At 38.6% G+C, this 20,340-nt stretch overlaps 1 protein-coding gene across 4 annotated transcripts; it reads right to left on the bottom strand.

Moving 5' to 3' along the window:
* Positions 1-480: 480 nt before the first annotated feature.
* Positions 481-19,479, bottom strand: LOC132109415 (rho guanine nucleotide exchange factor 37-like). 4 transcript variants are annotated; one of them, XM_059515463.1, is made up of 13 exons: positions 19,056-19,479; positions 13,764-14,047; positions 13,146-13,275; positions 12,378-12,525; positions 12,039-12,238; positions 11,304-11,434; positions 11,058-11,162; positions 10,652-10,765; positions 7,579-7,896; positions 6,207-6,335; positions 4,688-4,883; positions 2,059-2,228; positions 481-724 (listed from the first exon to the last, which is right to left on the bottom strand). In XM_059515463.1, the coding sequence occupies exons 2-13, from the start codon at positions 14,034-14,036 to the stop codon at positions 515-517; spliced, it is 2,124 nt and encodes a 707-aa protein (XP_059371446.1). In that variant the 5' UTR covers positions 14,037-14,047; positions 19,056-19,479; the 3' UTR covers positions 481-514. The 4 variants fall into 4 exon arrangements, with proteins under 4 accessions (XP_059371446.1, XP_059371443.1, XP_059371447.1 ...); XM_059515460.1 differs by having other exon boundaries at positions 19,068-19,479; XM_059515464.1 differs by lacking the exon at positions 19,056-19,479 and adding an exon at positions 18,756-18,776.
* Positions 19,480-20,340: the final 861 nt, after the last annotated feature.

Below are 20,340 nucleotides of genomic sequence, written 5' to 3'. Positions count from 1 at the left end.
ATTATTAAAATGGTACACAAACAAGCATTTTATAAAACTTCTGTCTTCAAGTCTGCATGTTAGTCATCTCAAGTGGGCTGGAAACCAGTGGCAACAGAGGTCTGACTCATAAAAATGAGATCCATCGTCAGCAGTAGAAACCCAAATATTCTTCATTTCGATAGCAAAGTATTACCAGGCCCGCCAAACGCCTCATTTCAATGGATAGCTGAGGTGTGGATCCAAGTGGTAATCGTAGGAAACCGTACACTCCTCCAGCAGCCATGTGCTTCAACTGCAGGTCTGCTGCCCCTGCAGCTCTTCTCTCATTGGATAAAACCATCTTCAGCAGTAACGGCCCCAGAAAAAAAAGCAGATCAAGTATATGGACGAGCACTCCACAGCAGGGCCACAAGCACCACTCCAGTACATACACCAGTCAAATGACGCACCAAACAGCAGCCATCGCCCCCTCACGAGTGAAGAGCCCTTCAGGGGTAGAAGAGTCGTATCAGCAGCAGATGATGATGATATTCTAGCGGTAAGGGAAGGTGGGTGAGGCGATCACCGAGGGGAGGATGGCGAGGTAGTTAGAGGGGACGTATCCTCTCTGGCCACGCGCCTCCACCAGACTCCAGTCCTTGTTTCCACGCTTATCGTGATGCTCCAACACCAGAACCTGCTCCCCGGCACGCAGAGAAACCTCATGAGCGCTCCTCGCAGTGAAGTCATATCCCGCGTACACCTGCAGATGGAGAACGGAGAGTTTCAGTGTGGATGGTAATGGGAAAAATGATGTGAGCTGGAAGAACAGATTGACAGTTAGTCATTGCCAAAACCCAGACAAACAACCGAGACACTAACCTCTGTCTAGAGGATAAATGTGCTTTTTGAGCTCTCTGTTGTCGAGTACGTACAACATCTTTTTAGATTTGAAAGGTAAGTGGTTACACATTATGTGCTTGAGATATTCCCAAGTGTTAGGAGTGGGCTGTTTATTATAGCTCATAAGGAAATTAAAGTTGTCAAAGGGGGTTTGAGACCAAAAAAGAGCTGTGAAGAGAATCTGATAAATTAGCTGAAGTGCTCCCCCTTGTGGTTAATATCAGTAATTTGTTATGAATCATGTTCATTAGTGGCGTTTTTTAAGGCTAGCATCACTTATTGATCATATTTGCTCATAGGGTTTTAAGCGAGCCTTAACCCAAAATGTTAAAATCATGGAAAAATTAAAGTTGCAATGAAACTGAAGTAGCAGTAGATATCTTCTTCTGTATTGTGGCATGCATTTGAGTGTAATGTATTCTCAAAAAAAATAAAAAAATAAAAAGACAATTCGAACTGGTTGAAAAAAGTAAAAAAGAAAAAAAAACTCTTCTAAAGTGCCCTGAATCATATTTAGTAAGATTCTTTTTTTTTTTTTTTTTGACTTGAGCAAGTATGCAACCACTTAGCAATGTACTGAAAGCAACACTCACATCCTGCTAGCATCATAGTGCCGAGTTCTGCATGGGCAAACACCAGTCACATTTTCTTCAGAAAATAATGGTTTTGAAAAACAACGCCTTGCAAAAGCAAAATTAAATCATTTCCATTCGAGGCAACAAAAACCAGGATATCTAATTCATCTGGGAGTCATAATGTTAGCCGGTCTGTGTATCTTTGCATTCTCACAATGATAAACAACCGTGAAGATTGCTTAGAAAAAAACTGTCATTTTAAGTCACACTCTCACAGTCAAAAGCTACCGCCGACATTTCTGCTTTCTTAAACACGAAGCCACGATGATAGAGAAGCACTTGACAGGCAGATCATGCAGATGAATGAATCTGTGTGTGTGTGTGTTTGTGTAGGTGGCCGTGATAGAGTATTTCACTTCTGCTGACAATGAGCGGCAGTTCATTTCTGTTCCTCCAATACTGAATTTACAAATGCTGAAATGTGTGTGATTGATGATCATGAGATACTGCAGAGCTGGCATCAATCTCCAGAGACCTCGTTCTGTTTGACACTTGAATCAGAGCGAGTAACGCGGCGGTCTCACGACCTGTCAGTCAAAGGCATGTGTGTGTCAGTCACCTGAAAACAGGGCGTAGTTGTGGTCAGCAGCGGCTGGGCTCCGGGGGTGTAGGAGTGTCTCCGTGGCCCTGGACCGCTGGGTATGACGTTCAGATGAGGAGACTGCGGCGGGTCAGTGGTGATCTGGTGGTAACGTGCCAGTTTTGAAGCAGGCACATATCCCCTCGGGCCTGAAGAGAGAAATAAAAATAGAAAACCTATGAAGATACTCAAATCTGCTCATTTCAGTGTTTCTGTTCTGAGCAGACCCGATGTGCTTTAACTGTATTTAACCAGCAGATGTCACTCACAGCACTGTCAATGACTTTCAACAGCAATGAAATACACACAAACCTAATGAATAAGCATTAAAAAAAAAGAAATGATAAAACTCTGTCCAGTCTTTGTATTCTTACTTAAACCTGGCCTATGAATTTAAAACAATGTTTTTGAAGGTTAGATTGAAGATTAACAGATTATCAATAATTAAGAGTGAGAAAAACAAACGCCAATTAGTCAAAATACCTTAGCTCAGCAGTTTAATTAAAAAACGAATTTAATCATAAAATCAAATATGAGATTTGTTTCTGAATTTGGCTGCTGGAAGAGATGGCATTTGAGTCGCTGAGTACAAGGAATAAATAACAGCCAAAACGGTTAATACCAAGAGAAGTGATATGTTATAAGTTATAGATATATAAAATCTGATTGTTTAAAACACATTTACACTATATGCACTCTATTCCAACAGATGCACTATTATTACAATATCAAAATATCACACACACACATTTAATTTGTATCAAATGGTTTATAATTTTCTTTAAAGAGGTCATGAGCTGAGGAATTATTCAATCGTTTGACATATATGAGGTTATTGAGCTCTAAAAACATCCTGTAAGTTTTAGACCTCAAAACTTTCTGGATAGTCTAAAAACAGCTTGTGATCAGAGGCGTCGTGCCCATTCAAAGTGAGGGGGCACGTGCCCCCTCAGATTTCTGAGCCAAGTGGATTTTAAATGCAGCTTCCAAACGAAAAAAAAAAATGAAAAAAAATTGCAGAATAATATTTTTTATATATTTGATACAATCACAGCGGTGTGATTAGATCGTTCAGTGCACAGCATCAGCTGCTAAATTCAAATCTGCGTTCGCTGGCTGGCGCTGAGCCAGAGACAGACGCGTTCGTACAACGCTTCATGATAACCAATCAGAAACTATTCTGTTGCGCTTATGGATGCAATGGCCAATGAGAGACGTCCAGAAGAGTCATCACTGAAACGCGGTGTTTTGTTCACTTGCTCGCTGACTGAATTATTTAGCGAATTCTCTCATCAGAAACAACAAAAAGTGCAGATGTGCGTACGAATGTAAGTAAGATATTCGTTTCATAATGTAAAGTGCTTCAGTGATTTTAATGGGAGTTTTTGAGAGTGCCTGAACTCTGGCTAGACTGAATGAAAATGTTTTTTGATAATGTAAATGTTCTTTACTCTCTGTAAAATGAAAGTGTTAAAATAAGTATCTTACAATATTGTTATTAAAATTTACATTAAATGCAAATTCAGTCGTATTAAAAATATTTTATGGCATGATATGGCACTTAAGTAAAAAGTCAGGTTTTTATGTGTAGTTAATAGATTACACTTCATTTCCATATATTGATCAAATAGCAATCTATAAAGGTGCAAAACGCGTTTACCTACACATATTTGAGAAACGAGATATTTCCTGATATATTAAGCATGTTTGGAATTGTTTTGAATAAAAAAGGAAAGAAAATAATAAAAAAATAAGCCTATATCAGTTATACAGTGCTTTCGTAGAATGACTTGTACTCCCGACCCCCCCCCCCCAAATGTGCCCCCTCAAAAATCATGAATGCATGACGCCCCTGCTTGTGATGTACCACTCTATGATGTAATAGTGTGAATGAGCACCGCCTCTGCAGAATTCACACATGCACACGCAAACATGCTAATATTGTATAGAATTTTTGCGCATCTAGAGGAGAAGACTAATGAAAAGATTCACATTGATCAAATCTTCTTTTAAATGTTTGCTGAAATAAATATCAGAAAAGATTGATTCACGGCTTTTAAGAATCGATATTGAATTAATGTCATTTAAAAAAAAAAAACTATTAATTGAAAAAACTTTTTTTTTTGCTCAGCCCCGAATATCACTTTGGTCACCCTTAATCTTATAACTGGAGCCGGACCTGACAGAACAACAATGCACTGCGGTGTTTCTTTTCTCCTCATGTTTCACAATTGACGGAAATCTTTAATCCCTGTTGACCTCAGAGAACAGTACAAATATTTCAGTTCAACTGAAATCAGTTCTGTTGCATTAAAGCAAGCGTTATCTGTATTTTCAGATGAGTTTTGAGTGTTAGCGTGAGTGTTATTAACTATTATCAAAAGGTTTGTATTTTGCAATACAGAATGCGAATGTCTGCATTATGTTTTTAAAGAACAATATAATAAAAAAGACCTTTTGTTTGAATTTCGTTTCAATATTTTTCTGTATCTTCTTGGTGCAAACAGGAATTTATTGTAGGTCCATTTGTATGCATTATATGAGAGTCACAGTAAAACCAGCTCAGTTCTTTTTAACTGGATTATGACATATTTCTCCACAGTTTTACCTCCTGCATCCACCAGCCAGCGGCGACGGTCTCCTCGCGTGTCCATCTCACTGATGACAGCTACCAGCTCTCCCTTGTTGAGGGTCAGGTCAAGGTCACGGGTGCCCACCACAGGGCCTGTCAGCTGGTAAATCTTCTCCGAGCCGTGTTTGGCGGTCAGAGCCTTGAGACGCTGCTCACACACGGTATTGAGAGCCTGAGACGACACAGACATGAAAAAACCCTGATTTCCTACCCACTCATACTGAATGTGAAGTTACATACAGCAGCATAAATTCATTTAGAATGCAAATGTCCATGAAATGAGTAGAAGTGCAGTAATTACAGTGCTGGAGCACAAAAAAATAAATAAAAAAAAGAGATGGGAATTGAACATGAGAGCAAGACACTGCAAGGATTTCCAAGGATTAGCTGTAGTGATGGCCTAATGCCCATGCCATGACATCAAAACAGAGAAGTCAAACCAACACAATATTAATATTGCTCTGAAATATGAAACATTGCAATGGTGCTGTCTCTGCTTATGATGTCAAAAGAAGAACAGATTCAAATATCTACATCATAATTGACACTTATTTGTCTACTAAATGCTCCTGGATTTAATATGCATTATTCATCAACAGTGTAAACTACTGTAAGGCTGCTTTCATTATCCGTTTTCACAATCTCCTCTCAAACTGATTTTATTTCCTGATAATTCATTTTGAAGCATTTAATTTGTCCAATGCCTGATATTACTTGATTTCTATTTACACCAGATCTTGGAATAAGCCAATATTTTCACTTTGTCAAGTTGGTTGCATGAATGCATGAATGAAATTTTGTATAACTTCTCACAAACCAATCAGTTCCTGATGCATAAAATCATGCTCCATCCCGAATATTTTTGGTCACATACAATTACACTACCAAAAAAAGTTTGGGGTTTTGCGCATCAAATCAGCATATTCGACTGATTTCTGAAGGATCATGTGACACTGGAGTAATAATGCAGACAATTAAATACATTTTTAAATATACAGTTTTTCCTGTATATTTGATCAAACAAATGCAGCTTTGTGGCTTATTTCAAAATCCATAGAAAATCTTACAGACTTCTAACATTTAAACGATGGTGTACATCCCATAGTTAAAGTTTTTATAATATCAGACCGTTTAATTACTTTGCTATTATTCTAAAATGTAGCTAATACTAATAATAAAGAATGAGCAGGTGTGTCTTTTTGACCGGTAGTATATTTTCACTCTAATTTGTATTTGAATTTCACTAAATGAGAGGCAGCTGTTTAGGGCCACCCATAACACAGTACCCTCAGGACATAATATATTTTACTAAGGTATGTTTATAATTAATGGATAGACTGATGCAAAACACATGAGGGCTAAACTATATCAAGATGAATGAATGGCTGTGGTTTTATTCCAGCATTAAGCTGCAGTGAGGGCAAACAAACCCGTCCCGTAGGAAGACATCTCCACCCAGCGACAAACAATAATGTGTCTCTGTGTTGGAACTGACCTGCACAATGGGAGCATTGAGCTCATCCTGAACACTCTGACACAGGCTCTCCATCCTCCTTGAACCCTCCAGCACCGAAGTCTCTGCCCACTTCCAGAACTCACCGTCCTCCAAATAACTGTGTGGGAGCTGCCCGGAGACAGAGAGCAATTCATGAACACTGCCAGCCTGCACACAGCTACACTTTTCCAACCACACGCTCGTGGTGTCGTTCAATGGTGGATCATTTCACAGAAGAATGTCCAACAGTTTCTGAAAGTCTGAGTCTTAGTTTGTTCTGTTTCTTCATGTCGTTCCAGACTGACTGAATTAAGATCAGATCAGATCTCTGTGTGCAACAATGTCTGATCTCAGACAAAAATCTCACTGGATTATTACAGTTAAAGGCTGTGTTTTACTCACCCTCAAAGCATCCTAGGTGTATGTGACTTTCTTCTTTCAGACAAATCCAGTCGGACTGGCCCCTCCAAGCCTTTCAATGTGGGTAAGCAGGTGTTGGTTATCAACAGTCCAAAAGACGTGAAATAAAGTGCGTGCACATCCATAATAAAACGTCCCTCACACAGCTCCAGAATCCATGTGTTTTTGTAAGATAAATATCCATATTTCAGATATAATAAACACTTTTTCTTACTTCCGCTGACTGGCGTAAGTGGAAGCCGCTCCTGTGGATGACGCAAGACGTCGGCGTTGCGCGATTAGTGACGAACGTGGAGACAAGACAAAACAAAATGCCGGTGGTTTTCCTTTGCTAAAGTAAGGAAATTTGCTTCCTTTGCTCCAGCAATTCTCCGAGGCGCATGCATGACGCATACATCCTACGTCATCTGCCTGAACAACTTCCGAAGAGGACAGTCAGCGGAAATATGGATATATTTATCTTACAAAAATGCATGGATTTGCTACAGGAGGCCTTTATTCATCCCCCGGAACCGTGTGAGGGACGTTTTATTATGGATGCACGCACTTTATTTCACGTCTTCTGAACTGTTGACAACAAACACCCGCTTACCCCCATTGAAAGGCTTGGAGGGGTAAGGACAATTTTTAATACAACACCGATTGGATTAGTCTAAAAGAAGAAAGTCACATAAACCTAAGATGCATTGAGGGTAATTTTGATTTTTGGTTGAATTAACCCTTCGAAAAAGGCAAAAAGAATGTAAACTGATATTTCCTACTGACACACTACAGCAAAATATAGAATACCTGACTTAAAATCTTTTTTTTAGCTGCTGAAAATACTAGTGTACTAATAATTTTGGCCACCACTGTATATTGTGATTCTCTCTGGAAATAGGTACTACAGACATTAAATATTCACCTAGTTATCTCTAAACCTCAATATTTTAGCTTCTTCTGTAAAAAGTACCTGATGGGTGAAGCTGGTGGCCAGCTGCTCCATATCAGCCGCCAGGTCTCTCTGAAGGGCGCTGAAGGACTCTAGTGATGCCCACAGGATCTGCAGGGCTTTGCCGTTGAATTGTGGCAGCTCGGTCAGCAGGAGAGTGTTCATGGTCTTGTAGGTGTTTGCTATGGCTTGCTCCTCAAAGCTCAGGTTACTCTTCTCCTCGATTAGCTCATAGTCCAGAAGCTTGTCCTGACGTTTGCGGATGAGGTTACGTGGTCCTGCCATCAGTTCCTGCAGTGAGCTCAAGGGCTTAAAGACTAAAGTCTTCAAACGCTCCTCCTGTAAGCGGCAGCAAAGGAGATGTACAAAGTAAGCATAGAAGACCAGATACCCAAGATGTTTAATCAATTACTGACAACTGATCAGCGATTTAATAAAAACTAGTTACTTTAAATCACTGCGGTCTTCTCATATAAAGCATACCACTAAAATGGGTGCTGTATACTAGTACCACAATTTCAAAGGCTGGTAAACAGATTAAAGATCTTTGAAGATCTTAGCTACTTTTACATATAATCCTCTACGTCCGCTACGTTCTCAAAACTCAGGGAATTTGATAATACCTAGAATGTCAAAATCAACTGCGGGTGGCAAATCCTTTTCCTATTTGGCACCTAAACTCTGGAATAACCTACCTAACATTGTTCGGGAGGCAGACACACTCTTGCAGTTTAAATCTAGATTAAAGACCCATCTCTTTAACCTGGCTTACACATAACGTAGTAATATGCTTTTAATATCCAAATCTGTTAAAGGATTTTTAGGCTGCATTAATTAGGTCAACCGGAACCGGGAACACTTCCCATAACACTCAATGCACTTGCTACATCATTAGAAGAATGGCATCTATGCTAATATTAGTCTGTTTCTCTCTTATTCCGAGGTCACTGTAGCCACCAGATGCAGTCTGTATCCAGATCAGAGGGTCACTGCAGTCACCCGGATCCAGTACGTATTCAGACCAGATGGTGGATCAGCACCTAGAAAGGACCTCTACATCCCTGAAAGACAGCGGAGACCAGGACAACTAGAGCCCCAGATACAGATCCCCTGTAAAGACCTTGTCTCAGAGGAGCACCAGGACAAGACCACAGGAAACAGATGATTCTTCTGCACAATCTGACTTTGCTGCAGCCTGGAATTGAACTACTGGTTTCGTCCGGTCAGAGGAGAACTGGCCCCCCAACTGAGCCTGGTTTCTCCCAAGGTTTTTTTCTCCATTCTGTCACCGATGGAGTTTCGGTTCCTTGCCGCTGTCGCCTCTGGCTTGCTTAGTTGGGGTCACTTCATCTACAGCGATATCGTTGACTTGATTGCAAATAAATGCACAGACACTATTTAACTGAACAGAGATGACATCACTGAATTCAATGATGAACTGCCTTTAACTATCATTTTTGCATTATTGACACACTGTTTTCCTAATGAATGTTGTTCAGTTGCTTTGCCGCAATGTATTTTGTTTAAAGCGCTATATAAATAAAGGTGACTTGACTTGACTTGAAAAATTAGTAACATTACATGATACATGGTGTTTTTGGAGAACTGTTGGTTCCAGATCGATTAGACACCGATATATGGAGAAACACTAAAGTGGCCAATAGAAGGACCACAGGGAAGAAATCCTGTCTCGTGACCAAAGCGGTGACAAATGTTTGTGTTCCAGACTTTAGTCAGAGATGCCATATTTAATTTGACATGTACAAAAACGAGGCAGTGAGTGATAGAGGTACAGTGTGTTACAGAGTGCTGCAGGAATGAGTACTACAGCCTGGAAAAGAGTAAGCACTTTTGCACTTCCAGTGTCATGGGTTTTGTGGTTAAATGTCTGAAATAAAGTCTGTAACACAGGCTCAAAATTATTTCACACCTTATTCTACAAGACAATAAATCAATGTGACCCAATGATTTTTTTGACGTTTTGTCTTGAAAAGATGGCTGCTAACAAGTGTCTTAATGGGACTAGAAGGAAAGAGGTTGTTGGGGACATCAAACATTATCACAGCAAACAAGTAAACTCATCTACCCACTAGTCTGTTTTTATAGCCTCAGCGGGTTTAAAATCACATAAAACGAACATATCGCAAAAGTTTGTTGGTCACAGAGCTTATTTTCTGCAATAATCCTTTTTGTCAAGGGAACCAGGTTTCATCATAATTTACAGGCTGGCCTACAAAATTACATTACACAAAAAATAATAATAATAATAATTCACTCTTAGCCAGGAGTTTGATTTACAGGTGATCTGACCAATCATAACGCCAAATCTGATAATTTGTCTAATAAAACAAACCAGACAGGAGAATAAATTAACATCAGACTTGAACTTAAAAAATTATGTGTATTGACCCCTTCCGTGTTAAAACAAGATACCTTCTGATATATATTCATTTCATGGCATAACTAGTAAATAGGAAGAGATGATTGGGTTCATGTGTGCAACATTAATCAGTCATGAAACATTAAACACCTAAAACGGTATTTACTGTTTGAATTTCTTTAAAAAAAAAAATGAACTGAAAGCGGACACTTTGTTTCATATCAGAAATAACCTGCTCTGTCTTATCAACACATTGTCAGTTTCCTCTTTGCTCCGCAATGTATTTTTAACTGCATGAGAACATGATGTGTGACATGAGAGCATCTTAGTTTGTTGAACGTAGCAACGGTAACTAAGGGGGCGGGGCCTTTGCAAAGGGTCGACTGTTATTCTGTCACTCACAGCCTTGTCTCATTCACACCATTTTAAATAATGTAAGTCTTATACTAATTTTGCTTGAATTCTGTTGATATTTTATATCAAACATGCCCTACCCAAATGTATCACACCCATATCTTGATAGCTCCGCCTCCTAATTTATAAACATGATATGTTACACAGGAACCTCCCCCACCACGAGTGGACACGCCCCTTATTGGTGAATGACAAAAAGTGTGTTTCAGTGCTTGGTTCGATCAACTTTCAATAGCTCACAGCACCTTTATTCGGCCAAAAGAACTGCAACTTTATCACTAGCCACAGTAAAGGTCTTACATATGAGGGGTAGATCCACTGTCTGAGTGCCACCGTGATTTCTTTAGAGAACAAGGCGGTTTTCTCTCCTTCCAGATCAAGATCTGCTTCCTCTGGTCTGCAGTGGAGGAACCTCTGTACACAGAGACAGAGCTCAGACGGTTAAATAAATCTTTACAAACACTTCAAGTGCACAGCAATCCTCTGAACCTCACAATCTTCAGTAACCCCATCCATCTGCCCTAGGATCAACCCTCCTACAGATTTTCCTTTCATTCAGCAGCTGGAATAACAATGGAAAATGTTTAAGAGGTTGATCCACAGGCATACTGGCTTCACACTGGGGGAACACCAAAACAAATGAGAGGATCAGCTCTTTTTGAGTTTTTAACTACTCTCATTAAGAGTACGAATGTTAAATCCAAACCTGCAGATGGTGGAGATAGGCCTCCAGGTTATCGTGAAGCTCTGAGACGCCCCTCTCCAGGACAAAGAAGAAGCCAGCAAGGGCATCAAATTCTTCATCTTTCAACTACAATATAAAAGTAGAAATAAAGAAATAATCGTTAAAACATCTTATCTGGCAACAGGCTTTATGGAAACAATGTGGTTCTTTCAACTTGGCAAACATTTCTGTTCCTTTGTTTACATGAAGAATTGTTAAGGCAGTTACCTTAGGCACCATTCCTGTCTCGTGCTTTATGTACTGGCTGAACCGGGCCGTCTTCTTGGCAATACTGTGCCCACTCAGCCGATTGATCTTGTCCTTGATGGTCAGGTTCTCTGTCTTCTTGTATTTGTCAGCTATGAGAGTCAGAGAATGATAAGAATGAAGCAAAACAAAACCTCAAGCACTTTATTCATGTTTCTGTGCAGAAACTGTGACGCTGCTATGTGTCACTTCATGAGCATTTGACTATTTTGTTTAAGAAAAGCTACCATCATAAAATATAAACGCACATGCAAATGTCTTATTATCGTTTAAAACAATAATAATTAAAAAAAAAAGTTATATTGAAATGTAATTAAACCATTAAAACTTAAAACCATTTAAAAAAAAAAAAAACATATTGAAATCTCAAAAGGAAAACAAAGAATTCGGAAAAATAAAATAAAGCTGTATTTGAGAAAAAAACTGAACATATTTAAAAAACAAAAATAATAATAATAAGAAATGTATAAAATTCAATTAATTAGACATGCTTTTCGATGAATAACATTTTATTTAACCATTAAAACAGTCAAGAAAAATGAAAACGGAATCCATAAAAATTCAACCTGAAAACATGGAATTTTGAAAAAAATCTAATGGAATTTGGGAAACAATCAAACAGATTTCATAGGGCCCTACTGATGTTCCCAAGGGACTGGCATACTTTGGTTCAGTAAACTGCAAGCATGTTCTCACCGACTTCACGGAAGCGTTTGTATTCATTGATCCTGCAGTTGATCTGGACTGCAGTGTGAGCGGTGTGCTCCAGTAAGGGGTACGCAGGGTGCCCGGGGTCTGTGTGTTTCTGAATGGTCTGCAGCAGCAGTGGGTAACGGGCGATTCTCTGAACCGGCATCACCAGGAAGAAGCTCAGAGTGGATGCATTCACATCAGGACTGAAGACAGACCAGATCAGGGGTCAAAAATGACAGGAATGTTGGGTAATACACTGGCGTATTTGTCTAGGAACTCATCCTGCTCTCAACAGCGTTCAGTTTCTACACAACCACAGTCGGTTGTTGTTTACGAACTTACGCAGATGATTTGACGATTCGGACCATTTCCACCCACAGCACTTCTTTCTGTTTGTAGCTGTTCTCTAGAGCGGTTATGTTGTTGTAGTTGGCAAGATACTCTTTATAAGCCATCTCTATATCTTGAGACAGACTCAGGAAGGAATCACCTAAGAGAAAGAATAAGATCATTTCTAATATATAACAAGATCTTTTCCATACAACATATGCTGCAGTTTGAGGTCAGTATAAAAAAAATGCTTTAATCAGCAAAGACACATTAAATTGATCAAAGGTAACAGTAAAGACACTTATAAAATTTATTTCAAATAATTTCTGAAGGATCATGTGAGACTGAAGACTGGAGTAATGATGCTGAAAATACAGCTGCACATCACAGGAATAAATTACATTTTAAAGTATACTTAAATAAAAAATTGTTATTCTAAATTGTAATAATATTTTTGATTTACTGTGTTAATCATCACACAAATGTAGCATTGGTGAACATACGAGACTCCTTAAAAAAAATAAATGAATAAATTAAACCAAGCCCAAACTTTTAAACAGTAGTAGGAGTGTATGGTTATTTAGACCGTCAAGCTCCAAAAAGAATGCAAAGAAATGTAAACATTCCATGCATAATACATCATCATTCTCATCTTGAAACTCAACTTCTGGATTCTTGACTCATGATGTCAAAGGTAAAAATATTTTAATCTGTGTCACACAGAGAGTGACAGTAAACTAAAATTGAACTGGAAATTCCAGCCTGTCCTGCTGTACTCACAGAGAGTTTCCAGGTATTTCGGATCACTGTGATGAATCTGTGTCTGGTCGAGGAGGCTCAGGAGTCTGCTGGAAACATCCATCACTTCATCTATGTGCTGGAACATGTTCTCCAGGTTTGGAGGAGGAGGCTGCAAGAGACCCAATAATGTATGATATTATCAAAGCTAAATCATTTGGTCTCCTTTATGAGATATACACTCAGTAATAATAGTATATATATATATATTTTTTTTTTTTAATATTTTGTCCCTTAAATATTCATTTTGTGTATAATGTTTGATATACATTTGCTTGGTTTTCGATGATATCTGTTAATATTTGTGGTCTGTAGCTAATGTAAGAACAAAATTATTTGATGCTAATGTTTCTAAAAAGAAAATAAACACTGAATTTGAATGAATCTGGTTAGCTATCCTTGTAGGGACTCTCCATAGGCATAATGGTTTTTATACTGTTCAAACTGTATTTGTAATAATATAAGAAAGATATCAGAGTGCTTAGATGGTATTTCAGTGGTGGTGGAAGCAACATAAAACACAGAAGGCTGTTGGTCTTATGAGTTAAATCAGGACTTTTACTGCAGTTTAATGGGTGTGATGCTAGGGAGCTTGTCTACCTGTAGTTTCTGCAGGTTGCTGTGGATGGTGACCGTACAGAGGTGCAGATGTTTCAGGTAGTTCCTCTCAGTCTGCACCAGCTCCTCTATGGTCATGAGCTGCCTCTGAGCGGCTCTCTCTCTCGCGGCGGCCCGGGCCTTCCTCTCCTCTTCATCCTCTTCCTCCTCTGCAGGCTTATCCAAGGTGTCATCCATTTCTTTAGCTCCCTCTTTCTCTTCTCTGATCTCCTTCTTTGCTTTCAGTGTTACATTTGCCTTCAGGGAATTCGCCATGGCAGGGATATCTAAAACGAAAATTGAGGAGGTTAAACAGTTTTTACATTTCTAATGAAATGTATGTAAAAGTGATGCACAACATGCATTTAACCCTTTCAAATATAGGAGTCATAGACAATATTCTGTAGCTTTATTAAGTGTTTTTAATATTATTTCTATAGTATTGAAATTGTGACTTTTTAAATATTTTTTATTATATTAATTTATTTTTATTTTAATCATTCTGATATGTGCTTTTGTCATTTTATTAGTTTATAGTTTTTTTTATCCAGCTTTAATTTATTTTTAATTTCAGTTTTAGTAATTTTAGTACTTCAACTCTGAACTAATCATCTATCAAGCCTATTGCACACATAAACCATGCAGACACATTATAAAGACCTTAATTATAAGTGCTCTATTGTCACCTATCCAGAGGGGGTGAAACACCATGTGTCAAAAGACTTTAAAAAAAAAAAAAAAAAACATGCTACCAAAGACAGCTTTAGATTGCAATTCAGTTCATTATGTTAAACTCATTAAAAGTGCAATACAAGTGAGTTCAAAGTCTGGTTAAGCAAACTTTATAATATTTGTGCAGCTACTGAAACTTACAGGGCTATATATAATCAACACCTTTGTTACAATTTCAGCTACACCCACATGCACACAAACCTGCATGCACTTCTACAAATAAACAAACACTCTTAAGCACAATTTTGACCACATCCGTAGACATTAATAAGGAAACAACATACTTGTAGCAAGTGCTCAAGGCCAGCATGCTAAAAAGCGAAAACCACAAACTCAGCATGTTGCACAGAGCGTACGCTCGCACGCAGAGATCTCTCACAGTGCTGCACTGCAGTATGACAAACCTCTACTTAAAAAGGAGTAAAAAAATGACAGGTTTGCTAAAAGAAAACGACCAAATGCATCATTACCTTTACGGAATGGCAAAGCCTAACCCTGTGTGTCTCTTGCGCTGGCAAACTGAGGTGTGTGGCTTGGGAAAGCCTGGCCCAGACTCTCAGACTGGTGTAAGTTTGTCCACTGAGTCACACTGCAGGGCCTCATGTGGCACGGGTGTGTGGGAAGGGGGATGGGAGGGTCAGCGGGGAGGAGGTGGGATTTTAGCAGTGGGGATCCGGATAGGACAAAGGCAGACACAGGCTTTGATGAATGCACAGATTGACTGCAGTAGCCATTGGGAAGGAAGTGACGCCTGTGCAGGATGAAGCTGATTGGAAGGCACGGTTTCAAGAGCTGGTGCACCACACACACTCTCACACAAACACACACACTCTACAAGACAGCAGTAAACAAATGCCCCATGTGGCCAGGAAATTCTCACCAACTTGATGGTAGAGTCGTTAAAGCACAAAAGCCCTTTAACCCGACCATTTCATTCAGATACATCCTAACGACAACACTCTACTGGCATCAGTGGTTCCACACAGAACCTTTACCATCCATGCAACCTTTTCATGCCACAAAAGGTGCTTTACAGTGGAAAAGGCTGTTCAGATTATAAAAATGTTCTTCACACTAAGATAAAAATGGCTCTTTTAAGAACTGTTCACTGAAAGGTCTTGGGGGAACCAAAACTGGTTCTTCTATGGCATCACTTTTGGAACCTTTATTTTTAAGAATGAACTCCTTTGTGTCAATGGACACAAAGCGTTTCAACAGCGAGATTATAGGTGAAAACTGACATAAAGTGAAACCATAAACTTTTAAGCTTACAGTCTATAAATTTGAGACCAAGGCTGTTTAGTAATTTACATAATCCGATATATTCTATTTTAAAGAACTTGTATATAATACTTTTTTATTGATTATGATTACGTTATTCACACAGTCCTTTGTCTTTGGAAGGCTTTTGTATTTCAAACATATTAAAATGCACAAATTAATTCATATAATCAAGTAGTCTGATTATACATAAAATGTGTAATGCAATGGAAAACGTTACTATAATTAAACATTTTTTTGTCATGGATCAATAACAGACTACAGTTTGTAAGTAATCTACCCATCACTGTTTGAGAACTCACTGAAAACATTTAGACAAAAAAAATAAATAAACAGGATTTCAGATAAAAAAAAAGAAAAAAAAATGCGGGAACATAAAATGAATTTAAAGAAATACTAATATTTTTATGCTTGCACGTATGGCAAAAGTGGGTTAAACCAAATACTAAAAGGTCTACTGTCAATAAGAGCATGCAGCAAAGTATGAAGCATTTATAATGATTAGCTACAATCACAACACTGTTAGTATTTCGTACCTCAAAAACCTGATTAAATCACTATTATGTCACATATCATGATAAGAGCTGCATATGGTTTCTGGATGGCTAAATGCATGGAAATCATAAAGAATTGAATGATTCGGACTCAGAATTCTCCTCATGACTAAGTTCTTGAATCATTCCATTAAGGATTCTTTTGGAACTTCAGAGGAACAAAATGTGGTTAAAGTTCTTAAGAACATTCCTCAGTGAAATGTTGGCAAATGTTTAGAGTAGTTACCAAAGGCCAGTTAACAAAGCAGGAATAATTGAACTCCTACAAATAAGTTTACACAATTACAGTCTAATAATTTGACCTATAACTGGAACTGTATATGCAATTAACAATAGTGGTTAATAGACAGGTTGAATTTCTGTTTCATACCAACTTTAAACTAGTTTTCAGAAGATGTATAGCACATTACACTGGAAGATGCTGCTCTCTTCTTAAGGTTTCATGTCAGCTGCACAAAACCCCTCAGACTGCAGCTGTACAGTCATGGCCAAAAGTTTTGAGAATTACATAAATATTGGAAATTGGAAAAGTTGCTGCTTAAGATTTTATAATAGCAATTTGGATATACTCCAGAATGTTATGAAGAGTGATCAGATGAATTGCATAGTCCTTCTTTGCCATGAAAATTAACTTAATCCCAAAAAAACCTTTCCACTGCATTTCATTGCTGTCATTAAAGGACCTGCTGAGATCATTTCAGTAATCGTCTTGTTAACTCAGGTGAGAATGTTGCGAGCACAAGGCTGGAGATCATTATGTCAGGCTGATTGGGTTAGAATGGCAGACTTGACATGTTAAAAGGAGGGTGATGCTTGAAATCATTGTTCTTCCATTGTTAACCATGGTGACCTGCAAAGAAACGCATGCAGCCATCATTGCGTTGCATAAAAATGGCTTCACAGGCAAGGATATTGTGCTACTAAGATTGCACCTAAATCAACAATTTATAGGATCATCAAGAACTTCAAGGAAAGAGGTTCAATTCTTGTAAAGAAGGCTTCAGGGCGTCCAAGAAAGTCCAGCAAGCGCCAGGATCGTCTCCTAAAGAGGATTCAACTGCGGGATCGGAGTGCCACCAGTGCAGAGCTTGCTCAGGAATGGCAGCAGGCAGGTGTGAGCGCATCTGTACGCACAGTGAGGTGAAGACTTTTGGAAGATGGCCTGGTGTCAAGAAGGGCAGCAAAGAAGCCACTTCTCTCCAAAAAAAACATCGGGGACAGATTGATCTTCTGCAGAAAGTATAGTGAATGGACTGCTGAGGACTGGGGCAAAGTCATATTCTCCGATGAAGCCCCTTTCCGATTGTTTGGGGCATCTGGAAAAAGGCTTGTCCGGAGAAGAAAAGGTGAGCGCTACCATCAGTCCTGTGTCATGCCAACAGTAAAGCATCCTGACACCATTCATGTGTGGGGTTGCTTCTCATCCAAGGGAGTGGGCTCACTCACAATTCTGTCCAAAAACACAGCCATGAATAAAGAATGGTACCAAAACACCCTCCAACAGCAACTTCTTCCAACAATCCAACAACAGTTTGGTGAAGAACAATGCATTTTCCAGCACGATGGAGCACCGTGCCATAAGGCAAAAGTGAGAACTAAGTGGCTCGGGGACCAGAATGTTGAAATTTTGGGTCCACGGTCTGGAAACTCCCCAGATCTTAATCCCATTGAGAACTTGTGGTCAATCCTCAAGAGGCGGGTGGACAAACAAAAACCCACTAATTCTGACAAACTCCAAGAAGTGATTATGAAAGAATGAGTTGCTATCAGTCAGGATTTGGCCCAGAAGTTGATTGAGAGCATAACCAGTCGAATCGCAGAGGTCCTGAAAAAGAAGGGCCAACACTGCAAATACTGACTCTTTGCATAAATGTCATGTAATTGTCGATAAAAGCCTTTGAAACGTATGAAGTGCTTGTAATTATATTCCAGTGCATCACAGAAACAACTGAAACAAAGATCTAAAAGCAGTTTAGCAGCAAACTTTTTGAAAACTAATATTTATGTAATTCTCAAAACTTTTGGCCACGACTGTACAATTAACAGGTTTTATTTATTTTCAGTTTAGTTATTAATGTGGCAGAAAGAAAAATACAAACAACACTACACACTTCGAGTATGGTTTTAAAATATCTTAAGCGATGACACACCTTTAGTGATAACACAAAACGTATGATAAAAGCTTTACTAATCTATTTTAGCCACTTTACACATGAGAATCAAAGATTTCGATTCACGGAACGAACTGAATATGAAAAATAAACCTCTACGTCAATCCATTTGCATTTATAACATGGTACATAATTAGCCCTATAATAAAAAATATATTAGGAAACTCCTTAATGACAGTGAAGCAGTTATATGAATATCATGACTACGAAAACAACTGTATTTAAAGAAAGAAAGAAAGAAAGAATTGTTTTCTCACCCTCATGTTATTTCAAACCCTTAACTATCTTTCTAGGAACACAAATGAAGAGAATTTACAGAGGATGCTCGAGACAGATTCACTTTGGTTTGTAATCCATCTTTCTCCAGACAGTATAAGTGAATGATGACTGAGACTGTCATCCGGTCTTAACTTCTTCATCTGTATTCCTCGTGAAAAAGAAAGTCAAACGGGCTTGACAGAAAACGAGGGTGAGTGAATAATGACAGGACTTTCGTTCTGAGTGAATGTTAGTTTCTAGCCGACACTCTGTGTAGCAGCTGCACGCGCGCGTCTCACCTGCGCTCTTACCTGGACGAGTTCACCGCGCTGTTTCCCTGGACGACACCGAGACCACAAACATGTCCACGCTCTGTGAAGTTAAACAACTAGAACTCGAGATCGACACTGACAGATGCTGCGTTCAAATCCTTCAGTATCACATGTTCTTACGGTCCAGGTTCACGCGCAGGCCGCGTCACGCATTCCGATCATACCGCGACGCGCGAGCGGGAGAGGTGCGCTGAGTCATGCGAAGTATGACATAACTGTTTTTGTTTTTCGGATATTAACCCGAATGCATGCGGCAGTGTGCCATCTCAGAGACGTGGCGTTGATTTCCTATACAGATTATTAGAGATATCTATTTAAGCGCACGCAGAAGAGCAATAATGCAGACTCATCAGAGGACAAATCGTTGCCAAGGCAGAAGAGCACGATTCACTCCGCTTATTTGGGAAACAGAGACATCGCGTGGTCGCCTGGGGTACAGCTGAGTGCTAATGGAATCTACTGTATGTAGGCCACATCTCAAATTAGGCTTAGACTATTCTTTTATATACTGTTTTTTTGTAAAACCATACATGCATGCCTAATATTGTAAATCTGGATTTTAAAAAGATTTTTACCCTATACAGTTAGATTTATGGACAAATACAGATTGCTGTTCTCACCACATACCACAGGAAACAGACATTTTTTTTTATTTTCTGTATTTTAATGTCATATACTATACATCTATGACCCTTGTTTAATTTGAACCATTCTAATTCTTTAGGGAGGAAAAAAACATAAAACAAATAATAGGTCACAATATTTATAATTTTTTAAACATGCAAATAAAAGGCTTGAGTGGATAAATTACATCAATTAACACGACCAAACATCAAATTCTAAACCAGACAGTTTTTTTTTATTTCCTCAATATTCATCCATTCATTCATTCATTCTTAACTTATATAATTAGTTAAATGTTTGTGGTGTTTTTGCTAACTCCCCAATGTCTTTTAGACTTACAAACATGCTTTTTTAAATGAAAGCACAAAAAGAATAATAAATAAATAAACATATTATACATATTGCAAAAATATATTTTGTATAGAGAGAGAGAGAGTAAAAAAAATTCCCTTTACATGCTGCTATAGATTTAACAGTTTCAGAGCTACTTTTGTGACAACAGCATCATAAATCATCTTAAATTGTTCTTAGAAAGGTCTGTTTTTTTGTCAGAGTAGCAAAAATATTTAATGTAAATTTTGCACAGGCAATTGAGAAAGTAAAAAAATACGGCAAAGTCGTGACTAAG

The sequence above is a fragment of the Carassius carassius genome, chromosome 29 (genome assembly GCF_963082965.1).
Source record: "Carassius carassius chromosome 29, fCarCar2.1, whole genome shotgun sequence".
NCBI lineage: Eukaryota > Metazoa > Chordata > Actinopteri > Cypriniformes > Cyprinidae > Carassius > Carassius carassius.
This window is presented reverse-complemented; position numbering and strand designations above follow the sequence as displayed.

What these genes read in the sequence shown, in the direction of transcription:
- LOC132109415 (XM_059515463.1), bottom strand. Translation starts at nt 14,036, where the DNA reads ATGGCGAATTCCCTGAAGGCAAATGTAACACTGAAAGCAAAGAAGGAG. An exon ending in CCACCAGCTTCACCCATCAG is followed by an intron (nt 6,336 to 7,578) that starts GTACTTTTTACA and finishes GTCTCCGGGCAG; the next exon opens with CTCCCACACAGTTATTTGGA. An exon ending in CTGGCTGGTGGATGCAGGAG is followed by an intron (nt 2,229 to 4,687) that starts GTAAAACTGTGG and finishes TTCTCTCTTCAG; the next exon opens with GCCCGAGGGGATATGTGCCT.